Source organism: Mugil cephalus, chromosome 15 (assembly GCF_022458985.1).
Source record: "Mugil cephalus isolate CIBA_MC_2020 chromosome 15, CIBA_Mcephalus_1.1, whole genome shotgun sequence".
Taxonomy (NCBI): Eukaryota; Metazoa; Chordata; class Actinopteri; order Mugiliformes; family Mugilidae; genus Mugil; species Mugil cephalus.
Window position 1 is genome coordinate 12,659,112 of NC_061784.1, and position 26,511 is coordinate 12,685,622.

General features: G+C 44.0%; 1 protein-coding gene and 1 long non-coding RNA gene across 2 annotated transcripts; one reads left to right on the plus strand and one right to left on the minus strand.

Moving 5' to 3' along the window:
* The first annotated feature begins 3,869 nt into the window (after window positions 1-3,869).
* Window positions 3,870-8,521, plus strand: LOC125020723. The gene is made up of 2 exons (XR_007114251.1): window positions 3,870-4,067; window positions 6,886-8,521. It is a non-coding gene; the product is annotated as an uncharacterized LOC125020723 (long non-coding RNA).
* Window positions 8,522-13,823: 5,302 nt separating this feature from the next.
* On the minus strand, window positions 13,824-15,869 carry ovca2 (OVCA2 serine hydrolase domain containing). Its single transcript, XM_047607057.1, has 2 exons — window positions 15,311-15,869; window positions 13,824-14,569 (listed from the first exon to the last, which is right to left on the minus strand). Exons 1-2 carry the CDS (start codon window positions 15,465-15,467, stop codon window positions 14,046-14,048), a joined length of 681 nt encoding a protein of 226 aa, XP_047463013.1. The 5' UTR covers window positions 15,468-15,869; the 3' UTR covers window positions 13,824-14,045.
* Window positions 15,870-26,511: the final 10,642 nt, after the last annotated feature.

Here is a 26,511-nt window from a genome sequence, read left to right on the forward strand (position 1 = left end):
GGAGTTGCCACGGCGCGCGAGCGTGGGTTTGTGATGTCACAGATGCTGTAGGCACGAAGACGACGGAGGGACCGGTGTGGGGGCGAGAGGGGTTTCACTAACAAACACACACCCACTCTCTCTCCGAACCGTCATCTAACACACACACACACACAGACACACACACCACCGCCCCCTCACACACTCCTCCTCATTTTTTCTTCGACAGAATCCTCATTATACAGCACGTTTGGCAGCACAGAGCCTTCCTCCTCCTCCTCCTCCTCCTCCTCCTCCTTCTCTCTCCGTCTCCGTCCCTCCAATCCTTCTCCGTCTTTTTCATTTGCTCATTCTCTCTTGCCCTGCTCGTTGCGTTGAAGCCAGCTTGGCAATCAAAGGGAGAGAAAACACAAATGAGGGCGGAGGGGTGGGGGAGAGAGAGAGAGGGAGCGAGAGAGAAAGGGAGAGAATGCTCACTGGGATTTCAGTATGAGTCAGAATGGGAGAAGGGGAGGTGGGAAGGCAAGGTAGGCGGCTGTGAGCAGAGAGAAGAGACTATGGGAGGGATGAGTTGTTGGTTTTTTTTTCTTTCTTTCTTTCTTTCTCTCTTATCTGACTGCATACTCTGTTTGGAATACAGATGAGGAGATGGAAAGAGACCCAACAACTGGGCATGACAAAACAGAGAGAGACTCTGAGCAGGAAACGATCTGCATCCCGATCCGTGATCAAGTTTAAAGACACAAGCCTCTCGCACTCCGAACACGGGCCCGACTGCCTGAGGGCTGACGGTCGGGCGTCAGAGGCAGAAGCGAAAGGTTAACGTTTCATCATCACAGCGTCGTGAAGATGAACTATTAAAACAAAGAACAGAACAGACAACATGTACATACAGCGCATACATGTACAGTGATGCGGGCCGCTAATGAAAAGTGCTGTTTATTTAGAGCAAAGCGGGAGTATTTGAGGAACGACTTCATTTACACTGTTTCAATCATTCACCCTCCCCACCCACCGCGTGCATATTCATATTCATCACATCCATGTGGGGTTCGGTATGAGGAAATGGGATTGTGCGTGCTTGTGTACACACACTTGTCCAATACTCACCCTACAGCACAAGTCAGCACATTCACGATACTCCCGGCTGGTTGCAGCCAGTGGAGATTCTTCAGTTTAGAGGCTGACACTTTCACACTCCTCCTGTTCTGCAATTATTTCCGAGACAAGTTTACTCTAAAAACAGAAAGTACAAGCACTGGGCAAACGGAGAGGATAAAATTGAATGCTGTAGTTGCCTTTGTGGGTGTGTTGTTGTCCTGGTTTCTTACAGTGCCGCAAGGAGGGTTATTACGTTCCTCTGTACGGTGGTGATCACGTAAAACTGGGATATAATATTGATTTTAAAGTTATGGGTGTAGGATCAGTACATCTCATCATGATGTGGAATCCTTCAGACGTCAGTACAAGCAAAGCTCTCTTTGATTAGCTGCACATTCTTTACAGCATATCCCACTGCGTCTATTTGATCTTAAGCATTATGAAGTGAGGTGTGACAGCCATGTGACTTTTAAAACACGTTATCTGTTTGAAAGTGACAAATTAAACAGATGAGTAAATGTAAAGGTCAAATTTCCAGGAGTGTAAAACCACAGTGGCAATAAAGAACCTTAAGACACTTCATTATTTGTGGTTCATGTTATCGTAGACTAGGGGAAATGGCTTTCTGGACACATATGCTCACTGGACAGGTTATTAGGTACACTAGTGGAGATGAATGCGTTCTAATGTAACAGTCTTGCACTAAATCTTAGCTTCATGAAGATTATGGAGGCCGTGGTTTGCAGAATTACTGAACTGTATTGTGTTGTTGTTCCTATTATTTTTTGACAACCCCATTTTAGTCAGTGGAACAGGGTGAAGACTAGAAACAACAGCACAGCAAAACATCTTCAAAATGATCGTGCATCACTTCCTTTCCTAATATGTTTCAACATTAATAAACATTATAACCGTCGTGAGTGGGGTGTATAGCGCAGGACTGTTACATGAGAATGCATTCATTTTGACCAGTGTATCCAGGGAAACCGGCCAGCGAGTGTGTATGTCTCCTGACAGCAGTTTTGAACCCCATTTTTAGTTCGAAATGCCCATGAATCCCATAGTCTAAGATAACATGAAACCCAAATGGTGAAGTGTCCTAATGTTCTGTCATTGACACAAACACAGAACGCAATAAAAAAAAAAGAGAGAAGCTCAACCTGTGTCAAGGATCTCAGATCAAATAGAGGACATTATGGATGTAAGGTGTCTCTACACCAGCCGGAAGAATCAGCAGCTGGCTGATTAAACACATTAAAAATAGAAACTCTGCATTCCTAACATGGGACTATATAACTGGGGTAGACTGTAAACATTGGCTTCATGGATGGTCTGCGACTATCTTTTTCCCAGCTATCCATTCAAAGCATCCATAGCCCGAGTATTACACACACATGTCACAACGCCACAGGTTAAAGTTTCCATGTAAACTAAGGGAAGAAAACCTTGAGTATTATGACTCAGCTGTTGTCTTTGGATTAAACTGTTAAATTATTGTCGTTTGTGACATTTTTATCCTTGGAGTAATCTCCATAGATGAAGGTTAAGAACCAGTAAAAGTGGCACCTCAAACATCACATCATCGCGAGAGACTACAGTATCGCTCTGATGTTCAAAGGCGAGCTCATTGTGCACACATGGAGAGTTTTGGGAGGCGTTCGGGGGACATCAAGTTTTCTCTCAACTTTTTCTTTTTTTTTTTTTTTTTTTTTTTTGTCTGGCGTGAATCTGAAACTTTTCTCAATTCATGGGGGGAAACAAATAGCCGTCTGGGTCCTACGTCCAAAGTGCGTCTAATTCAGAGGAGTCTCTGGCTGCATACACCTACGTATGTCTGACACACTTCTTTACGCACGAGGGTCTCCCCCAAATCTCCCTAAATGTGTGAGTTGAATAGATTTACGCACGACGCCAGTCACACCTCTCGTGAGGTTTCTACAGATGTGAAATCGAGGCAGGAAATTTCAGTATATATGTGTGTGTGTGTGTGTGTGTGTTTTCTTTTGCTCCAAACTTACACTGGCAGAGAGGAAAAAAAGCGCTGCACCAAACAGTTTCAGGGATTTTAAGCAGTCATGCAGCTGCAGTGATTCATCGCCCCGTCTAAACATCACGATTTGCTCCCTGCGTTCACGAGTTGAACGCGTTTATTCGAATATCAAGTGCTCGCTTTCTGCTCTCTTCGCGAAACGAGTCTCTTCCATCGTCCTCAAATAAACAGTCTGCATCGAGAGGAAATTGACCTGGGATTAAAAGGTTGATTAAGTACAGCAGATAATATTTGTTGATGGCTCAAATTATCCACCTGAACACAATCACTGGAGAAATATCCCCTGACAGAGGTAATTACAGCATGTTTAGAGAGTCTTCATGATAGGTCATGAGAATGAGAAATGCCTCCCTTGCGAAAATGTACAAGCCGTTTATATGATAAATCGGTTATTGTGGGAATTTAATGAAAGATGATACACATGGGACGAGATTTTGAGCTGTCCGAGGATCCAGTCGGCTTATATTTAGCTCGAGCTTTAAATATTTGACATTATCGTGGCGTAAGGAGCGCGAGCACAACAGGCATACTATTTTCACTCTCCTTTTTAAAGCACTGCACTGTGAATCAGGCTATACTTTTCCTCCCCTTTATAAATAGCTGCACTCCGTTCAGTGACGTGGGATACGCACGTACATGTGTAGGTGAATCTTTGAATGAGCTCTCCCTCTCTCTTCCTCCCTCCCTCCCTCCCCCGTCCCCTCTACGAGTTACTACGGGATCTCTATAAAAAGCCTACGGTTGATGGGAGAGCCCGGTCTGTATGGGAAGCGACTTTGGAAGAAGAGGGACCATAGCGTCTGTGCGCGAAGACACCGTGGCACAGATTTGTTCTGACAAGTCTCGTGTTGGTGAAGGCGGCGAGTTTAGAGATATGATAGACATATTTCTACAGCAAAGTGCCGCAGTCATGGCCACACGGGGAACTTTGACACAGGTAAGTTCCTTTTTTTATTTCTAATTTTATAGATGTTCTATTACTTCATCCAAAGACATAAAAAACATACTTCTGATATAGGTTTAAGCGCAAAGAGACGGGACATGCCGCCCCTTTAAGAAGCCCTGAAGTCTGCGTTAACTGACATTATTCTCCTCTTAACTCTCCGCTTGGAAGTTGCTGCAGTGTGAGTCATTTTCTCTCCCATGTGGGCAGCAACCTGCAAAAGGAGAACCTCTGATATGAAGAAAATGCGAGCCGCAGACAAAAAAAAAAAAAAATGTCTCCAAAGTGTGTCTCTATCAGGCTCCGGTTCAACCTCGCGCTGTACAAGTACTTTAAACACATAAACCACCGGGTACTGTTAGTTATTTATGTTCACCTGCCATATGGGATGCATCAGGTTCCTAATTAAACAGGAAGGCGCTGTTTAAGGTCGAATCCTCTGGAGACCATCCGGTGCAACTAAGACGTGCAAACGCAACTGTACAGTGAATACGGACACGTGCACAGACACAGGGGCGCGCTCTTGTGTCACAATTCTTGTCCGTGTCTGTCTGTGCACCTTTTTCTATGTATGTTGTGTGACTATATCTTGTGGGGAGGGCGTGCGGGGGAAAGGAAACGGCACCTCTATCTAATCTCGGGAGCGCGTGGCACCGGGAGGTTTCCGGTGAAAGTGATGACATTAAAGCCATCACTTTCTTCCGGTGTGGCTGTACCTACACTCCTCGCCTCCGCCTCTCTCACCCTTCTCCCACCCCCTCCCATCTTTCACCCCCTCCGTGCACTTCCGGTCGGCGTTTCCTTTATCTTTTTTCTTTTCATTTTTTTTTTCTCCCAGTTCTGTGACGTAGTCAGCCGGTGAAGTCACCCCTGCGTCATTCCTGCGCACTTTGCAGATGATACGCAGTCAACCACTAGAACCCTTTTAAAGGCATTGCGGTCACGCAAGCAAGCACGCAAGCAAGCACGCGCACGCGCATGCACGCGGGCAGGCTCGCGCGCACACTGCAGGATGATCATCTGGGGATGTGAGTGCGCAATGAGAGGGGCTCGCGCGCGGCGAACACGAGGGAGGAGTGGGTGGAGCGAATCAATGAAAGGCCGTTGTTCATTCACAAGTCTCTGTTTATACTGTAGCTCCGACTTTGATCAATAATTATACGAGTCAGTAAAGAGACGTCATCCGAAATAATAGGAAGTGATATCATAATGGAAAATTTACGGACAGATTAAACAGGTGTTGCGTACACCGATTTAATTATCATTATAGCGGCTGTTTCAACGGTGCGTGTTTATAATAAGTCAGGGTCATAGACACTTATACCTTACATATTATTTCGAAAAAAAAAAAAAAAAAAACACATAGTGGAGATTCGCGTTTTACGGAAGAATCCGCGCCCACGTCTCGTCGACACACACACACACATACGGTCCGAGCGGTTTCTCCCCGGCGCCATGGAAACCAAGCCAGACCAAGTGACTGCCCACGCGCTCTGATAAGCCAGGCGGCAGGAAGGGGCGAGAGCCGATTGGTGTGCTTGTGGTGTGACGTCATACGCCTGCACCCCCGGGCTTGTCCGACACGGTGACACGTGACGATACCCGTCACCTGACCAGTATTTATTCGGAAAAAACTGGAGCAGCGAGCTCCTTAAATTGTAGAAAGGTAGCAGGCTGCAATATGCAGAGCAGTGGCTGTAAAACACGCTGTGAGCCAAGACAATACAAACCTCTACAGTTTGCAATAGATTAAGATCCCCACCGTCCAAGCAGCCTTTAAAAAAAAAAACGAAACTTTTGTGTTGCCTCCCGGCTGTCAGGGTACCAGTCTTGTTCAGCACCGCGGACAGCTCCGAGGAAGCCGCTGAGTCGCTGTCCCATCGCTGTGGTGCTGAAACAGAGATAAATGAATGAATTACAAGTCGAGGCAAAGTTTTGTCGTATAAAAATGCAACATCTTGGCTTCTAAGTCTGTCTTCGATGCTCTCACTCTCTATCTCTATCTATCTATATATATATCTATCTATAAAAGAAAAGAATGTTTTTCATATTTTTTTTCAGTAAATTAAAATTCCTCATCGGGTGACTTGTCTGTGACAGCAGCCAGTGTCATAATCCATGTCTCCAACCTAATAGAAAAACCCTGTTATGATGTCATTCTCCTCTGAGATACTTCATTATGTGAAACACAGTTTACTAGGTATCTCTGTTCTTGTCACGATAGCCCATCCACTCATTGGTCCCTCACTCTATCCCTCTGATGCACTTGCTTACTAGGTCAGACACAGGAAAGTAGTCGGTGGATGAGGCTTAATGCCAACCACGGCAAGAGGTTTTTTTTTTTCTTAAATACTTCTTAAAGTTATTTGACTTTGGATACTTTGCGAAATCTAATTCATATTTTTTCAATCCATGAATTTTCAGTGACAGATTAGGAAAACAGGAAAATGCCTACATACCAGACCATTTTTGTTACTGAGCTACTTTCTGAACCAACGAAACATTCCTCCACATTACAATGTTGAAGTGTGCCTGGAAATAATGGCATCATCTGTCTTGTATGCGACAGAGTCAGAATCGGAATTTATTACAGAAGAAAATAAATCTAAGACCTGCCCATGATGGTTAAAATAGTAAAAGAAAACAAAGCTTTTCAACATTTTATCTTCCCAGCGTCTCCCAGTGGTAATTATTTAGGTCAAAGTTAGTCCCCTGGTCCACAAAAACCGACCACCATCCACTATTTGAGAACTGTGTCACATTTTAGGTTGCAGTACTCTTCATCAACATTCACCCTCTCCTCTTTTTACAGATGCAAGCTTCCACAAGGAGAGTGCTCGTCCTTCCTCCTGCCAGAGCATCAGCACCTTGGCTTTAGACTGCTTACTGCTTATACAGTGTCACAGTACAGTAACAGTCTACAGTCATGGCTACTGAAGCCTGGCAATGCATCAAGCACCACAGTGAAGGCATGAAAAGAAACTCCCAATGGACAGACTGTGGTATACTTTTAAAATGGCTGACCTGGTAGCAGGAGCGCACTCTGTGTGTTAGAGATCTATCTTTTTTTTTTTTCTTCTCTCCTCCCAGGAAAGGAAACCTGTGTGGGCTTGCATTGGGAGAGTCCTACACCATGTAAGTGCGTAACATCCACCCTTAAACCAATGAGACCTTGCAGTTTCTAGTTACCATGCCAACTCCAGTTCCTCCTCCACCCTGCTGTCTCCATGGCGACCGTGGCTTTAGATTGTTACTCTAGCAATGGCACCACGGTAACAGTCTACAGCCATGGTCGTTAGGGGCAGGTGTCGTCAGAAAAGAGGGAAAAAAGTTGAGTTGTTGGTAATATTCAACTTTACCTTTGATTTCTAAGTGACATGACGTCAAAGGCCACTCATTCAGAAGTATTGATTTGCTTGACTCAGTGTTATAATCCTGTGTGACATGACGCACCTAATGTGTATTCTTAATGCACCAAACAATCAAGTGTACAATGACACACGTCGAACACGCACTGCTTTTCACTTTTACTTTATTAGGAACAATGTGTTTCTTTATGGCTTGCACATTGAGTACAGTGATGAATGCAAAGAGCACATCCAGAGTGGTGGATGAGTCAGCCAGCTCCAACACCTGTTCCGCTCTCTGTTTATCAGACGAGAGCAGCTTCACTTCAAAGAAGCACAGCCAGGAATTCCCAGCGGGCAGCACTATAACCTGCAGGCAGACGTAAACACAGACTGGGTCCTGCACAGGTGGGCTTACCCACACGCACACGCACACGCACACGCACGCACGCGCGCACACACACACACACACACACACACGCACACACACACATCCTGTATTCTGACAACAAAAGATTAGTACTTAGTCCACTCAGTCTCAAGCACATCTCTATGATATTCAAAGTTATACTGCCCTCTACAGGCCAGGATTTGCCAATGTCGTCTTCTTAATGTTTTTTTTTCTTTTTTTTCTAAGCTGGAGCATTGAAGCAAAACATGAGTCTGATTTTAATGAAATAAAAATTAAAAACATTCACCGCAGTGTTCTGGGGATGCTTTCCGATGTTCCATCAAACACGTGTCTCAGTTAGTTTGTAATCGATGTGACGGATGCTTATTAAAAGTCAGAGGGGAAAAGTTGGTTAAAGCAAGATGAATATTTTATGAGACTCCAGACACAGACATGTCAGAAATGTTGTTATCTAAATTATAAGTGTCAGCTGTTGGATATCTAGAGAGCGGGAGCAGCAGAAATTCTGAATGCGAGTACAGTCAGCACAGAGAGCGGGGCAGCACCATATTAGTTCTCGCATTAAAGATGTAGAGAGCATTACATTTTGGAGAAGAGACGAAACAGGCACAGAGGCAGAACCGGACTTCGTATTCTTTCAAAAAGGCAACTTAAAATTGCAGAATGCTGCAACAATATGAGGCTCATAATTTTCATTAATAAGTGAAGATGTGCAGGAATTTTTCCACTGCAACCGAGTTCAGCCGAGGGATTACTGCCATTTACCGCTTTGTTTGACTCCAGTCTTTTTAAATGTGACTACATTTGTTGCGTGCTGATTTACAGAGAAGAAAATAAAACAATTGTAAAGTTGGATCAGTTGCTTATCCTCTTCCTCCCTGCACCGTAAAAGCTCATGTGCTGATAGTTAAGCAGCAGCACATAAACTCTTACTGTTCAGGGCTGAGAAGTAAAATGATATTTCTATCTATCTTTTAAACACAGGCAAACCCGTTTTGCTATCTTTGTGAGGACCCTCCAATGACACAACGTGTCCCAGAGCCCCTCACCCTAACCATCTCACCAAAGTGCCGAACCTAACCCCACCTCTCACCATATCCTTACTGTATTCTTTATTCTGAAACCAAGTCTTGAGTTGTGGGGGGCCAACCCCACATCATTAGTGTTTCATTCAAAATTGTCCCCCACGCCTAATAAAAACAAGACCACACACACCCACTACAAATACTGCATGTCAGACTATGTCTAATTTAAAGGAGCGCACCCCAAACGTCACCGGGTTTCTCACAAAATCTAGGCATCATAGCCTGGAAGCGACAGAAAATCCCCTGTACTGTTTATACATCAGTGTAAAGATGATGAACTCTGGTATAAAGAATCTGTTTTCATGACCAACTTTTCCAAAAAAAGTCCACAACTTTAACCTACATAGCACGTCTCCACAGATATCAGTGGCAGTGGCTTTTGATGGCATTATTGCGATGTCCCTTTTCTCCCTCCAAACCACTTCATCATTGTCTGAAGCCAAACAAGATTGCACAACTGTGTCCACAGTTGTTTTTGGATATGTGAGCCAAGACATGCCTCTCTCTCTCTCTCTCTCTCTCTCTCTCTCTCTCCCTCTCTCTCCTTCTCTCCCTCTTATTCTGACTTTACCACAGTCCTCCTTCACAGCCACAATGACTAATATTTACCCTAGTAGTGTCAGTAAGGCACCTTTAAAGACGGCCAAACCACAGCTCTGCTCGCCAGGGCCCGGCCACGGCCTCTGCAGCAGTCCAGAAAAACAGACGGGCTGACAAACGTCTGCAGATGACATCATGCGTCAAATGGACTCTGCCTTAACTCGGCGGTGTCCTCAAGTCACCCCTGTGCCTCAAACTACACATCCGAACTGACTGGGAACCGGTGTCAAAGTGGCGGCTTTGACTAGAGAAACTCAAAAGGAACGGACGAGACGCGGAGAGCGTGCTGGAGGAGTTCGAGTCTGGGACTGATTATTTAAAGGGGTTTTCCAGGTGAATGGACTATCCAGCTACTAAACAAATAAATCACAATCACGTCCGAAGTGATTTCAGGCATTCAGCGCGCTGTTGACTCAGTGCCACAGTTCTGGACGTACGACTGGACGGAGACAACAACCACACGAGTTCTGGCCGCAGCGAAAGAACACTTTGTCCATAAAAACAAGGGAACCACAAAGTGGAAGAAAACCAGAAGTATGTGAGAGTGAAAACAAGCAATAACAAATGACCAAATTGAACCCATATGGAATAAAAAAAGAAAAAGAAAAATGGGTGTAGATACACACCCACATGTGTGCACACACACACAGCCACTGCCTGTCATTCGGGCCCGGGTATCACACAACATATCTCCTCGGTGCAGCTTCATGTCGCTGGCTGACATCAGATGCATTTGCCGCTCTTTAAATAGCAATTCAATTGACGGCTCTAAATATACCGTTCCCACTTTCTTGTGTCAAAACACATCGCACTCGTCAAAAACGCCGCATTCCGAGCCACCTCTCGCCTCACCAGGCTAGTGGCTTTTTTTTTTTCTTAGTTCAGAACCATGCACATTCACAGACTAACACAACCAAAACGGGAGCAGAGCCACTTTGCTAAGTCCCATGTGATGCTGGACAACCTCCAAAGTGATGTTACATCACGTCCATCTGCACCCGCATACCAATTTAACAATGCAAGCACGCTTAAAGACATGCAGACAGGCGTAAATGGAGTGATAGTGATTCCACGTCCAGACTATACAACAACCCCTCTGTCTTCAGCATCATCTTTCCTGGGATCATTTCAGATTAGCTGAAGGCTAAGGCTGAAGAAATAGCAAAAAGTTGCAGAACGAAAATCCATGTAAATCCAGACGCTGTTGGCCAGGTGATGAAATGTCAAGTCCACTCTAGAACATCTCGTAACCGCTGATAATCCCAGGCGAAAGATGTCAGTGGTGTGGGCTCTAGTTACGAGGCAGGGTTGGTCAACTTTGTGAGTGTCTGGATGAGCCCGGGCCATGGGATGACCAGGCTCTTTGGAGTTTAAGTGCAAGTCTTATATATACAAGAGCCACGTGGCCCCTCCCCTCCTTCCGTCTCCCATAACAACAAACGCTCCATAATCAAAATAGAGCCCATCTGTGCTCTGACACACCCCTCTGCCCCCCCCTGCTCCATCCCCCCACGCTCCGCTCCACCGGGGGAAAAAGTGATACTTCAATCGTGGCGAAAACTTGAATGTGCCCTCAACTCTCCCTTTTCAACCACAACACCCAGAAAGAGAGAGAGAGAGAGGAAAGAGAGGAAAAGGGGGGAGGCAGAGAGGGTGGATGGCTGTACATAACTCCACCCTCATCTGTCTCTGTCTCTCATTCCATTATTTCCCGGTTGTTGTGCAACCGGAGGAACGGATTCCTGAGAAGAGAGTCACGGCTCTGTTGTAAAACTTACTGGCAAGAGTGACCCTCTGTGTTTTTCTTTTACTGTTTCCCCTGCTCGCTCACTCTCTCCGTTCGTCTCTACTTGTTATCAAAACCATGTGTACGAGCGTGTGTGTGTGCGCGCGTGTGCGTGTGTGTGTTTGTGTGTGTGTCTGCCGTGAGGTCTTGGAGGGACACAAGGGCCACAGGGGAGCACGGGAGAGGAAGAATACGCGGGCTGGGGGAGGCGAAAGGAGCCCGCGGGGGCGAGCGTGTGCGTTTGAAACAGGTGGCACGTTACAAACGTGAGACGGACTGACTGGGACAGAGTGGGCTTCGGCGAGAGGGGGGGGTCCTTGACGAATATACGCGCGTTTTGTTGCGGAATTTCATCTCGGCGCAAAAAAAACTTAAGAGCGCGCAACAGAGCCACGGCCGCCTCTAGGATCTTTGGATCCAGAGTGGATTTTTGAGATATCCAGACAAACTATTTCTGTCCGTGTCAGAAACGCAACAGACATGTGATAGGGTATGTTGCCGATGACACACAGGATGTGGAAGGGAGGGGGGGACGTTTGAAGTGAGGTGGGAGATGAAAGAAAAGGAGAGAGGTAGAGAGAAAGCGAGAGCACATCTGGAAACAATTGCACGAGCGCGCCGTCTGACATGCACATGCTCCAGCTATAAAAGAACAACATGTCCTTGAACCCTTGCGCATTTGTGCGTAAACCTGTCCATTACGACCCACGCACCAGGAAACACCTTCACGCATCCTTTAAAATAAAGGGAAAAGCAAACAAAACCTCTTATCGAGACGCGGCTCCTCAAATGAGTCTCCGCCGCTCTTCGCAGCCAACACGCCCACACGCTGCGACGTCAATTAAATATGGGAGAATATGACTCACTAACCACACAAGGAGACCCCAGCCCAACATTGTTGCCGCGTTCATCGTTTTTTTTACATGTGAATGTCATGCGTCCTCGTTCGCACGTTTGAATAATCTGCTGTGGCACCGAGGCCCTATCTGGCCGCTGTTTACCCAGTCCCATACCTAAGTAAAGCAAAGTTCACAAAGTTACGTAAAATATCGCTCGGTTTATTAAAGCAAGATTTCTACTCTTCCTCTGAATACTTCAGTCCTAATTCTCCAGAGTGGCAGTGGAGAGTTCCCGGAATCTAAAAATGTGGTGTTGTCTTTGCGAAGGGGAGGACACGTTTTAGCTTTCACTACTGAGATTAATGAGGGGAAATAGATGCGTTACTGTAGATTGAGACATTCAGAATTATAATAATAGTTTTCTGTTTAGATCCAAGTGATTATTATAGTTGCTAAAATAAATCCTCTTCTCGTTGGCATATTTATCTCATGGCCTCAGGAAACTTTAAAGTGCTTATTGGATCAGCTCACAGAGCCTGTAAAGTGCTTTTCAACATCAAAACTCGATACGGCAGCACGGTCAAGTGTGTGTGTCTTGTTTTTATCAGGATGTGGGGACCATTTTTGCTTGACCCTTTGGTTTTTTTCAGGTTTCAGGCCAGTTTTTGTAAAGCGTCTTGAGACAATTATTGTTATATAATATAAATACAATTGAATTGAACTTTCTGAGTGTTAAAACCTGTCAAGTGTTGGGTTTTAGGGTTAGGTTTACTATTAGTTTATGGTTAGGGTTAATGTAAGGAGCTAAGGAATGCATTATGTCAATGAAAAGTGTGTTTGAAATGAAGATGTGCTTCAGACCTTTTATGCTGATCAGGCATAACATTATGACCACTGACAGGTGAAGTTAATATCATTGACCTTCTTATGACAATTCAATGTTCTGCTGAGAAGTTTTGGACCTTGCACCTGTACAATATTAGGCAGGCGGTCATAATATAATGTCTGATCAGTGTATACCTGCCGGTCGAAAACTAGGTCTGTTTTATCCTGATGTGCAAGATGTTTTGTTGATCGTGGTGTGCATTGCTTCATCACAAATCTCGAGTATCAGCTGCCCTCAGGTAAATGAGGTGCACACACAGGAGGAGGTGTAGCGGCAAGAGGCCACAGAATTTAAATGAAATTCAGAGAGTTGATGCGATGGCAGGCAGGGAGAACCTTAAGAGCTTGGTCCATATTTAAAGCGATTTGTTTTCCGTCCATCACTTCGTCACTGACACATGTTCGCTAGTGGACGTTCCAGGCCGTGGTTGCCTAGGTGACCCTCTTGTATAGTTTCCGTCCCGTAAGTAAAACAAGTAGAGGACAAATATAGTCGTATAGACAAAACTAGCGCACTATTTAAAAAGTAAATACTAACAACGTTGCCACTGCTCCATCCATTCCGCTATCTACTCCGCTATCAGCTGTGAGCAAACTAAAGTCATGGGCGATGTTTGCTTCCCGTAAGCATTCGGGGAACTCTGTGCTTGCGTCATGAGCTGTATTATCAGTCGCTCAGGGTGAGACCAGCTCAACATGCCCAGCTCAGGTCTCATGGTCTTTAGCTCTATAACTCAATCGATTCTAACAATGCAATGTATTATCAGCTCAGAAATAAAAACACAAACTCTGTCACTTTAAACCGTTTCCACCTGATTTATTATTTATCAGATATTTTCCCTGAGAAGGACAGCAGCCTTTATATCTTGTTCTAAAGAGAAAAAACATCGTATCCAGGGCAAAAATGACTCAGATTTTTTTTTAACCAACATCTGGAGTCATTTATGTTCTCACAAGATGTTTATGAACATTAAATAATAAACATCCTTCGGCCATATTTACAGTAAGTGCTCGGGGCTCACTGGAACCTCTTGAGAAAGTCCTGGTATGTTTGTCTGTGAGCAGATGCAGCAGGAACAAAATGACCACCAGGGTGTATGAGGACCTGAGAGTCTTGAAAGGAAGGGAGGAGTTCTCTGCTCATGTTATCGGGGATCACTCTGTCCTCCAGTCCGAACACATGCAGGGAGGGAATCTGAAGAGGAGCGCTGTAGAATTTCTGATGCTGCTTACACGCGCTGCGGAAGCCAGCGACCAGGACGGCGAAGCGGAAGCTGAACTCTGGCTCCAGTTTTTGCTCCTGGAGAGAGCACAGCATGGCCACGAAAGCTGCTCCCTGGCTGAAGCCCAAGATGCCGTCGAAAGGACCTTGGACCTTCACAGCTTCTCTCACGGCCGCCACGCTCTCGTCGAGTCCGAGGCTTTCTTCGCACTCCTGCTGAGCACTGAAACTCAGAGCCCGGGTGTCAGAAAACCACCAACCCCTGGGGTCGTCATCGCCTCCAGGTCCAGGAACAGAGTCATTCTCCTTATCGGGAACATCTAGAGGGACAGAAGAAGGAAGTGGTTATTCTGCCAGGTTTACAGACGAGTCAACAAAATTACAATTTGTTTAATTCCTGGTACTAAGGTATTTACACTATTGGTCACATGTGTGGAAGGAAGATCAAATTTGTACATAAAAGATCATAGTTTCATAGGTAAACTGCATCAAAAATAATCATGATTATTATGTAAAGAGTAACTTATTAGAAGACATGTTTACTATAGTGGCCTGTGACGTTGTCCTGCATCACATATGAAGACAAACCAAGTCTAACTTTAGGTGAAATCTAACTTCAAATGAATGAATTCCCTCCTTACAATGAAACAATCATAAACCACAGATTAACTGCTATACAAGCTAAATCACTTTATACTGTGATATCATTATGTCTAAGTGAATTTACAAAATGATCAGTCTCGTCTCTTCTTCAGTCCATGAATATGCTTGTGCCAGACATGATCAAAATATATAGATTGCATTGGTATTTATGAAATCTGTGTACGAGGCACTTGATGAATAATCACGTTACAAAACAACGTTCTCAAAGTATCAGTTTACCAATATTGCTAAATTATTTTAAAATGATATAGTAAAAGCTATTTACTTCAGAATCATCAAGCATGATGAGCAACTGTGAGGTACATTAAATCTATGCCATGTCCAAAGTCGATACTTAACAAAACATAAATGTTAGTGCTAGCTTCTCTCTTTTCTGGCATGTTACCGTAATGACCCACCTTGCTTGCTGGCTTGCTGCACGTTGAGCGGCGCACTCATGTAAACAAGCTCCACTTGTTTCTTCAGCAGCTTCCGCAGAGCTCCCGTCTTTTCACGGAACGAGCCGCCGTTCTGGCGGTAACCATGGATACACAGGACCCGGAGGGGAGGAGCCATGGAGACGGTGGCTAGGCTAGCCAACGCAGCTAGCCACAAAAGTGCAGGATATTCACGTAAATATATGCGAACAACGAGTCGTCCTCATGTACTACCGTAACTGGTCTGTTCGAATACACGATGGGATATCCGGAAGACGACAGGGAATTAGTCGGAAGTTGATATTCACCAAATTTAAGCAACTGCAGCAGACTCTTCTGGACCAGTCGGAGTGAGTGAACTAGTACTTCCGCTAAGACCCAGAGGAAGTAAAAGTGACTGAACATAAACATGACGCTGCAGGTTTAAAATGAAGAATATAGAAACTCTAAAACAAGAACAAATGAATTATCATATTTTCTTTTTCAATACTTGAAATGCACGTTTAGATATTCGTGGCGTATCTGCTCCAAAAATAAAAACTCTAAATAAATAAATAAATATCAGTGCAACTATTACTGATATGAATAATCCCAGGCTTCTGTCTGATTTCTATGTAACATCAACTTAATTACGTCAATCTCTGCTCTTATTGATCAGATGCACAAATGTGTGAAAATAACTGTAATAAAGCTCAAAGTAAGAAGATAAAAACGAAAAATATATATCTTAAAAGGCACGTACACCTGTGTAGTTGGGTTGTACTCTGCCTCATGGCTTCACCAAAGCTTTGTGTTACCTAACTAAAAACACCCAATGAGCAGAATTCTTGCTTTGTTTTGCTTTGCTTCCAATTAGGAGTTTTGGATCCTGTGCGCCTGTTGCCAAAGTATGAGGCGTGAGGCAAGAACTTTTGACACATGATACTGCAAGACATATGGTAACCGCAAGACATATGATATAAATAAAAAATTAAAACACAGTAAACACAATATACAAGTATGAATATTTAAATGAGCAGGATGGTGCAAAAACAGCTCAAGGATAGCCCGAGGAAAGAAGCTGTCTCTTAGTCTCTATGTTGGCTACAAAGAGATTTATCAAAGCAGGAAGTTTATCACATATAGTGTATCAAATGATGCCTGGGATACAATGAAATCTGACACAACATTTAAGTTGTTTAAAGTAAATAAAAGGTATTATATTTATTGCAGCAGCAAGCATCTCATTGTCAACAGTAGGAGCAGCTGAAGCGTTGACGGCCGGTCACATCAAACAATCATTGCTCTGCTTTTAAAAGCGATAAACAGCACGTTAAGCATATGGCTCAAGCGCAATGATGTTACAGTTTATGCACCATCACACCAGCGAGCTAGATGGTGTGTGTCGCAGTGTTATGTGGACTTCATGAGGCTTGTAAATTAAATTTAGAGATAATCAGCATAAAGAGTTACAGTTGTGAATAAATACTGCAAAGCTGAATGCGTGATGGGTTAAAGTTTGACTTTGAGAAACAACTCAGACAATAAAAGAAGAGAAATTCTGGTGAGAATCGTGACTGACTCGTGACAAAAATGATCATGAATTATGGTAACTGTTACTTCACTGTACTCCATGATGAGATGAGCTTAGTTGAAGATAATCAGGCTCACAGATAGTTGATACTTTTGAGCGAAACCACTGAAACCTCAGAGCCAGTATTTATTATTGGAGAGAAGGCAGTAAGCCCAGGTGAGAGGGCTTTCCACATTTTCAGCAGCTGCAATTTAATCTGACACACTCTGGCATTTCTGGGGCAGTTGGTTGGAGTCATTGCAAGCTGATGTGAGGCTGACCCCTAAAGACAGAGATGAGAATTTATTTTGCCGCAAGGCCTCAGACGAACCAGGTAATACAGAGCAGCTACTCTAAAAATCATGCAATCTTTCAGTGCTTAAATATTTCACATGTCTCTGCAACACACACACACACACACACACACACACACACACACACACACACACACACACACAAAAAGACAAAGAACTTCATTGCCAACACAGATAAAAGTGAAATGCTAATTCTGGGCCACAGGAAGCCCACTTATCAGAGTCTCTTTCAACTTCAGTGGCAGCACAGTCGTCCCAAAGGATTCTGTCAAACATACAGGCATTATATTTGATCCAGATTCTCTTTTGACAAACATATGAATTCAGAAAATCTCAAAAACCACACTTCAGAGTGATATGCGGGCGTTGGCATTTAGCCAGGCTTCCTGAGGGTTTAGGGATGGCCCAAAGCAATGTCAACCATAAAGGCGTGCTGCGCAAAAAAAAAAAAGAAGATGGAAAAGCAGAAAGATGAATGAGACTTGCCCTGCATGGTTGTGTGACTGCGTGGCCCAACTTTCATTAAAAATCCCTGGACATCCAATATAAACACAACGATGTATTTCTGTTAGCTAGTCTTTGCTACTTCTCACCCATACACACAAAGAATATTTCATACTTTCTTTTGAGCATGTTTGTGCCGTGGGTTCTGCGTTCAGGGCTTATCCATCTGGGATGTTGGGATACCCACTGCTTTGTAGGTGTGGCCTGAGGGCAAGCTTCTGATTCAGAAAGTGTGTTTTCACTGCTTCTGTCTCTGTCAACAAGAGGTGGGTTTCTGTAACGACGATGCCCTACTTTTTGGATTGATCTCATACACGGGCTCCGTCAATTAGATTTAGTAAAGGCCCTTTGTTGCCGAGAAAACGTGCATCTTGCGTCGCTGTGACGCACATGCTAATTAGGAAGAGTGAAAAAACACAGACACACACACACACACACACACACACACACACACACACACAGGGGACAAGGCTGCTGTTGATGTTCTCCAGCTCTGGTTAGAGACATGTGTCGGTCCCCCGGGGAGGGAGAGAATGAGGGATATTTTGGAGTATAAACAAACTGATTTCATTTAATTTTTTTTTTACTTTTAAGTCTTTCCAGACTTGGTCGTATATTAGTAACCACTGCACTTGACTAGGCATTTCCTGCTTTGCAAAATCGGATTAAATTCCCTTAAGTTTCATTAAAATCTGATCAGTGGCGTTTGAGGTAATGTGTACAACTGGTGGACAGACTGCATCTCCTCTGGTGTCCTTTCCTGGGAAATGTCCTGATCATTCCTTTAAGCGTCACAGTACAATCTACTACTCTAAAGCCTCTAATCTTTTCCTATAGATGAAGCTGTCAGTGCTCCAAATGAACAGACTCACACTGAACACCATAAACCACTAAAATCTGATTACTTACAATATAACGACATCATTTAAGCATTTAATGACAAACTTATATTATAATGGTAATTATCTTAATGATACTATCGTATTAAAGACATACATCCTTTTGTTTGAACGCGTAATGAACAGAATGTGTTTGCAATTAGCTTAATGGGGCTATATATTTTTTTCCTCATTGTAATTTATTCTACTCTGATACCAGGTTTGTGAGGATTATTTCCAAAAAGGAGGTTTAAAAGAAAATTTTTTACAATTTTAAATGCTCACACACATATTTGTGATTTTAGTGATTTACATCAGTGTCGCGTTTTACCCATGACAGATCTTGTGGCTAAATTGTTTATAGTTCAATTTAGGTCAACTTTAGATTTAAAAAAAAAAAGGGGGGGAGGTTATGATTACCAAAATGTAGAACTAATTCCCTGAAGGAACAAAAGTGTGACTGTATCTGTGATTTGCATAAGCATTTGTTCAGTGGCTTTTGGCAAAGAGAGACAGAGTCATAAATCTGTCTCAGTAGCAGATTTAACACTTAATCAGGTTTTCTTTCACGCTTCACTGCGGTCCACAGGGGGGCAGTGGTGCCCCACACAGACAGACAGGATGCAAGCTAGCAGGAAGCTGAGTGTAGAGAAAACAAATCCACAGCAAGTGACTGCACAGAATAATGAGCAATAGTGGAGTCGTGTGTAATATTCAAAAGCACCACCTTTCATAACGACAAATTAAAATATCTGTAAAGTGATAACCTTGTGTCCATCCTTACTGTACCAGCTGGTCAGCTGAGGACTGGACAGCATGGACGTGGCGTGGAACTCAAAGATTAAGTATCACAGCCAGAGCCACGACCCCAAAGAGGGGGAGCGGTCACGTTCAGTGAGGTCGAGACGGCCCGCAGGTTGTGTCCTGCAGCGGGAAAGAAAAAGAAAAAAAAAAAAACTGTGCGGCTGTCCTCTGCAGTGGCATTATTAGAGGCGCTGTCACTCTGCCATGCGATCCTTGAAGTCTGTGGGCACATAAAGGAGGACAGAGAAGAGTATGACGAATGTCCTGTCTGCTCTGGATCCTCGCCGGAGCCCGGCAATGTAGGCCATACGTAACGAGAACGTCCTCGTAGAAAAGCAGATGGATGATCCAAAAAGGCCTCCTTTATGCTTATTGAAGGCATTTATCTTGTCAAGTGCCGCCTTCCATTCCGCCAGATGCCAGCACGGCCCTTATCAAGACGAGCGCAGCGCAAAGACGCGGCGATAAAAGGCTGTTTTGTTGTTGACAGCTGGCAGCTGTTATTATGGGGTAGGACAAAGGTGACAGGTGAGGCCGCAGAAGTTGAAGACTTGCCATTTCTTGTAACCGAGTGTGTCACTTACTCCATGTGCGGCGCCATTATCATTCTTTTGTCAAATAATGCCAACAGTCTGAGGCACCATTCCTTCCACCTCAGAGGCGCTGGCTGCAGAAACCCGTCTGCAGACACCTTCATTTCGCTCACACTCCCACGCACGTGTTTGGACCGTTTTAATTCAGGGAATCACATTTTTATTTCATTTCATGTTGCACGTGTCACATATGAGCTGGAGGGCGTCGCGTTGCTCCAAGAACGGACAACGTGGCATCCCCACTTAGGTTAATGAGTGCACTAAAGAAACAGGCAAAAAGTATTTATCTTAAAGCAGAGGAGGGAGGGACGTCTTCAAGATCCCAGCTGTTAATGCGCGGGAACAAAATTGCAGTTGACTCAGCCATTAGGATTGACAGAAATGTGCCACTTCAGTGAATCACATGGGAGTAACAGCGAAAGGTCGTGTTAAAGTGCAGGGCTGCATCTTCTAAGTTTTGCATCCCTGATCTGACTCATACTGTAAATTTGTTCAGATTCAGGGCGCCTTCATCGATCGCGTCATACATCAAAGCGACTCATCTGTAACTACATAGTGTTCATCGATTTACATGTCCCTTTATACTGCGGCTCAAAGATATTTGGATTACCTTTTAAACGATAATCATTGTTCATCCTCGGACTGTGACATCGTATGGACGTTTGCTTTCGTTACAGCTGTGGAAGCACCCCTCCGGTGACGGCCGTGGCCCAAGTCATTATGTTTCCAGGTTGTCTGTCTGTCCCCTTCCGTTCTCGTCAACGCGATATCTCTGTAAACACGTTGAGGGAAATTCTTTGCCCGGGTAAAGGAGCCCAGCACCTATGAGTAAGCAAATCTGCCCGTCCAGGTAGAGAGATGGAAAAATTATAGAGGGGTGGGACAGAGGAGATTAGAGGAGAGGAGGGAAGGAGGGCCGCAGAGGCGAGCGGATAAATTCGTACATGCATTTGGGTACACCGTATTTACACGATGCAAAAAAAGAAAACATGATACTAAGTGATGCATGATTCATGAGAGATTGAGAGTGGGTAAGAAGGGTGGATCCAGCCGGCACTCAAAATATTAATTTTAAAAACGCTTAGTTCACTGTGCTCATAAATTTACAGCTTGTTACAGCTAGGAGGAATAAACAAGAGGACCGGGGCATAAAAATACGTCAGTGACAATAGTAGTTCTATTAGACGTGAGTGATAAACATGGACGCGTTGAGCACCGGTCTCAAACGTACGGCCCACGAGCAAAAAGGGGCCCACCAGAGGGTCGGATCCGGCCAAAGTGACAAAATTACATAGAAGACAAGGCATTTTTTCAATGAAAATATCTTCGATCCCTAATTTTAGTGGTTTAGATAAGTGGACAGAACACAACACTGAGACCCAGGACTACAGAGCAGACAGGAATGTACCCAAATTTCACTTATTTTTCTTAAGAAATTTCTCTTTTCTTTTGAAGGATAGCTTATTAAATGTAAACATTCTCCTAATTTACATGTTCTTCTTTGCATTAAATAAATAAATAAATAAAATAAAATAATAACAGTCTGCTAGTTATTATTATTCTCTCATCTTACTGGTCCGGCCCACTTGAGATCAAATTGATTGTGATCTCAGTGTAAAGGCTGTGGAAAGTTTTTATGAAAGTAAAGATGCATTACAAGGAAATTCTGAAGGAAAAGGTAACTTGAAGATGTTTTACCACTCAACCAAACGGCTTCTTCAGCTCTAAACGAGCGCTTGACTGGTTGAATCATTTGGAACTGAAGAAGCCATTTGGATAAATGGTGAAGCATCTACTTTAAAACTTCACCATGATCTGGATAACCGAGAGTCGTCACAGTCAGAGCTTAGTGAACCTTACATCATGGTTGTACAATCTGAAGACTGTTAAAACGAAACCATTCACACGTTAAATCAGTTCCAGTGTCAGCAACACGACTCGAAGCATCATGATCAGCACAAGGACACACTGCTAATATCTTTTGTTTAGCCTCAGCAGAAACTGGTTCCTCGAATCAAATCGTAACTCTTGACTGATGATTGATGGAGAGATGCATTCAAACTAGTCTGCGTTTGAGTAGAAAGTAAAGACAATTGTGATAAAATGTGGGAAATATTTGGTTAATTTGTTTTATTTTCCCTCACAATTTTTCTATCATATAGTTACATTTCTGTAAATACCATTAACATGAATCCAGTGAAATCCCAGCTGCATGCTGAAATATCAGCAGATGAGAAGCTAACTATGCAGCTCACTCACATCAGCCGACTACTGAGACAGAAATGGCTTGTTGATTCATTGTCCCTACTACTTTTAGCTGTGTTTAAAGTTAAATGTTGAATCTGGCCACCCTACTGTTGCACATGTTTGAAATTAATATTAATAAAGGAAATTAATATTTGAGCCTGAGTAATTTTTGAATACATGATAATAATCATGTATATTCATAAATAGCACTAGGGCGAGCTTAATATAGAACACATATAGTAGGTCAGGGGTCCCTACTTAATCTCTCCATAAGTTTGGGGTCCTTGGCTTGAAAAACGTTAAAGACCCCTGTTATACAATAAATTAATACTTGTTAATATGTGTATTTCAGTACAGGATTTACTCACTCTTCTTCTACTACTCCTGAACCTCGCACTTATAAAAACAAACAATGACAGAGGTGGTATTTTAGTTAGTATTTTGTCGTCTCTTGTGACTCCAGGACTGGTATTTCAGCCTAACAAGCAGGGGTTTGAAAATCTCTGTGCCAGCAGGGATGATGTTTGTCAGCGTAGGAAGCTGCCCAGTGCTGTTGCTCTGATGCATCACGGAGCTCGGAGAACTACAGTGGAGTGCGAGCGGTCCTGATGCTTTTCACTGTGGGCTTTCATTAAAATATAGATCAAAGAGATCAAATTGATGAAAGTCTAGAGGGTGGAGGGATAAACCACGTCGCCAGCAGAAATTTAATTTTATGATCAGACGCTACAGGAATCAAACAGTGAACATGGGAAATCCCACTCTTAACCCTCACACCATCACCCACTCCACATGCTGCTCAATTATTTAATTTAATGTTACAGATATTTCGGTATCAACCAGTTAATGCAAGTGTTATAAATCATTAACCAAGTTCTCTGCGAAGCATAAACGCTCAAGGATGATGTTGCAGAAGAAGGCGAGCGTGCCCGTCTTTGGACAGGGGCCCAACATTCAGAGAGACAAATGACCCTAAACTTCCACAGAATAGTATATTGGGTCATTTGGGCTTAGAAAACTTTCACGAGTTTGCAACGGCGGAGTTGGATGGAGAACAGTGCAGCAGCAGCAGCATAAGCGTCCAGGGAGGGAGCAGAGCAGACGTGCGGACGCTGAGGATGAAGACTGATGAGAGGAACAGAGATGTAATGGAGAAAGACATCCGTGTCCAACTTCTGCTGAAAGGTCTACTGCTATTTCAATTGCCTCGGGTAAATGGGAAACGTAATGTGGGCTCACAGAAGAGGCGCAGAGAAAGTTACATCCTGTACTTCCTCACATTTACTTCCAACTTTATCAGCGGCCCGCAGAGTTTTGCCTTCAACAGCTCGAGACTGAAATGTAAAAACCTCTGCGGGATGTCACACTGTTTTAAAGGAAACACAAACAAATTAACAGGTAGCTGTTAAAGCCCGTTAACAACAAATGCAAGTGCATGTTTTAACATAACTGCAGACAATTTTCCAGAACAAGTAACAACTATTATTACAAGTTGATTACATTTGATCAAAATTCTCCCGAAAACTCTGGACAAAGGCTCATACAGGTGCAAATACTATGCATACAGAGACAGATGACCAGGTGTGAGGACGTACGGAGTGAATTTGACACCAAACACATCTCTTCGTCTGTCTCTGTCTCACTTGTGGCTGCTGCTCGTTCCACAGCCACCGTTCACTCTGTTCGTTCTGTTACGCTCGTCGGCGTGCAGAGAGCCCTGAATTGTGCCTGAACTAGGTTGCACACTGTGAATATTTCAGCACCTTTTCTTTAGCCAACGGTTTCATCACAAGCTGTTGGAGCTGTGAGCGTGCTCTGCATTTCTACACGTCCTCAGAAGATCCAAACCTGGTCGACAAACAAAAAGAAAAACGTGGACGCGGCGAAAAGGCTGGTGTAAGGAGGCTACCTAATCTTGGGTGTTGGAGCAACATCAAGAAGACGAGGATATTAGGCTTGGAGCTACATTGCAGTGAATGTGAACTAGATCCATATTTTTCTATTAATATTAAGCCAAATGATTACAAGCATGTGAAGGAGGTAATGAAAGGACCCACAGAGAGTTACCCTCCAACACTGCTGCTCTAAGGGCCGTGAAGACACCCCACATCTGGGGGGGGGGTCTGGAGCCTATCCCAGCTGTCTCTGAACAGGATTCTGCTTCTGAATGACGAATTCATGCTACTGTCACCTGCTGGTTAGAGTTATTCCCTACAGATTACAGCCAGAGGTCCAGTCTTTGTAGTGTGTTCAAACGTTTTGGTCCAGACACAAGCGACATGGTGTGACGTCAGAGTTGGCCGTTGTTGCCGTTAGGTTTTTGACGACAGTTCGGTGTGTCCGGAACTCGAAACCCCTTTTAACATTTTGTGCTGATTTGAAGGCAACTGTATATGTATGCATAGTTCAGTCCCTCTGCCCATGTCCGTTCTCTGATGACTCACAATTGTTTTGGAGCTATAAGGGAGACCTACACAATATTATGCAGGGGGTCATAATGTTATGCCTGATTGGTAAATGCTGGTCCTTTAGGGAAAATCAGCCCCTAAATCACCGGTCTTCAACATGGGGTCCTGCAGGAGGTACTGCAGGGGGGCCGCAAAATCTTTGGTTGATTAGACATTTTTTTATATATTTTTTGAAATTTTCTCCCACAATTTTTCCCCACAAATTTAAATTTCTTTTAATACACAGTAACATGAATCCAACATATTTTAATAAAGGGATAAATGGAGGTAGAAGACGTTATCTTTCAGTCAGCACTTAGCTCATTCAGTGATACAGGAGCTGCCTCGACAGCGCAGTGTTTCAAACAGAGCGCCACACCCGACCTGTCAATCTAAGCCTCCTGTACACAGTAGGCCCCGCCCCTATCGCTGCTGGGCCACATATTACACACTGACTCTGTCCGAGAGCCTATTCAGTTGCCAGCTATATGTATTTATATATACATAAATGAATATTTTAACCTGTGTATTATTTTTACAGTTTAATATTTAATGCAAAATGGGGGGGGCCCTACTTCATCTCCCAACAGTTTGGTGGTCCTTGGTCTGTTGAAGACTCCCGCCCTAAATGGCTCATGCTTGTCACCTCATTTGTCCATTGTTGACCGACTACATATAGTAGAAATGGATGGTTTACGCCTGTATGCGCGAAGAAAGACATCACCGGCTAGACAGCTGCATCCCGCAGGCACCCAGAGTCTTGTGAGCATCTGCATGGGTTTGCGATCACCCAGCTGGGACCCGGTAGTTAGGCTGGGGATGCATGGGATAACGCCGCCTGTTTAATAGGTGCGGTCTGTTGACCTGCTTCAAGGCAAGGCAGCTCCCAAATGAGAGTGTGTTTTCAGCTCCTCCGTCTCAGCATTTCTGAGGCTGCTTTTTTTTTTCATACTTGAGGACATGGCTCTGGTTTTAGATCGGTGTCACACACAGGCCACGGTAGTTAGATTTACTAAAGGTTGTTGCTGTTGCTGTGCGCTGTTTTGTCGCGATGCACACGCCAATTAGGGAGAGTTAAAAAAACACACCCAGGGGATGAGGCTGTTGTTGATGTCCTCCCCGCACTGATGGGGCGATACGTGTCAATCCCCAAGAGAGGCGGCAAAAAAAGAGAAAGGGGGCAAAAAAAAAAAAAGACAGGCCGTGATAAAAAGGTAAGGAAGCAAAAAAAGAACGCGGGGAGTTCCTATACTCAGGTGTAATGTGGCCTTTCCCTGTCACAGTGATTTATGAGGAACAGAAATATTGTAATATTCCTGCTGCAAATCAGAGAGAGGGGGAGGGAGTCAGGAGGCTTAAAGTGAGTCTTAGACAAACAAGTCAGGCGCAGGGGCAAAATGTACCAGAACAGAAGAGATGAAGCCATACGAAAACAACAAGTGGACGCGGCACTTAGAAAAACACATTCTGTTCCTGAGGTACAGTCTGCACCTACACGCCTCCTCTGTTTGCTGCATTTGTGTCATTTCCCTGCATGCGCATACAAATCAAGTAATAACACACCGGGAGGTTTAAATGCATTTGCTTTGCTCCCTCTACTGTAAAGGTGAGAGTCTTCTTAATGGATTTCTGCAGCGATGACTCAACTCGGTGTCCTCACGCACCCGAGCGCCAGTCACTTATAGGTCAGGGAGGGGGGAAAAAAATGGAGACTGCATATTTGAATATCTCCGACTTCTCAGGGTCGTGAGTGAGAGCTGCAGTTTTGGCGACTTCCTGTTTTAACAATAGGTGGAGTTTGCATGCATCCATTGCTCATTATGTAGCATTAATTATCCTTATCG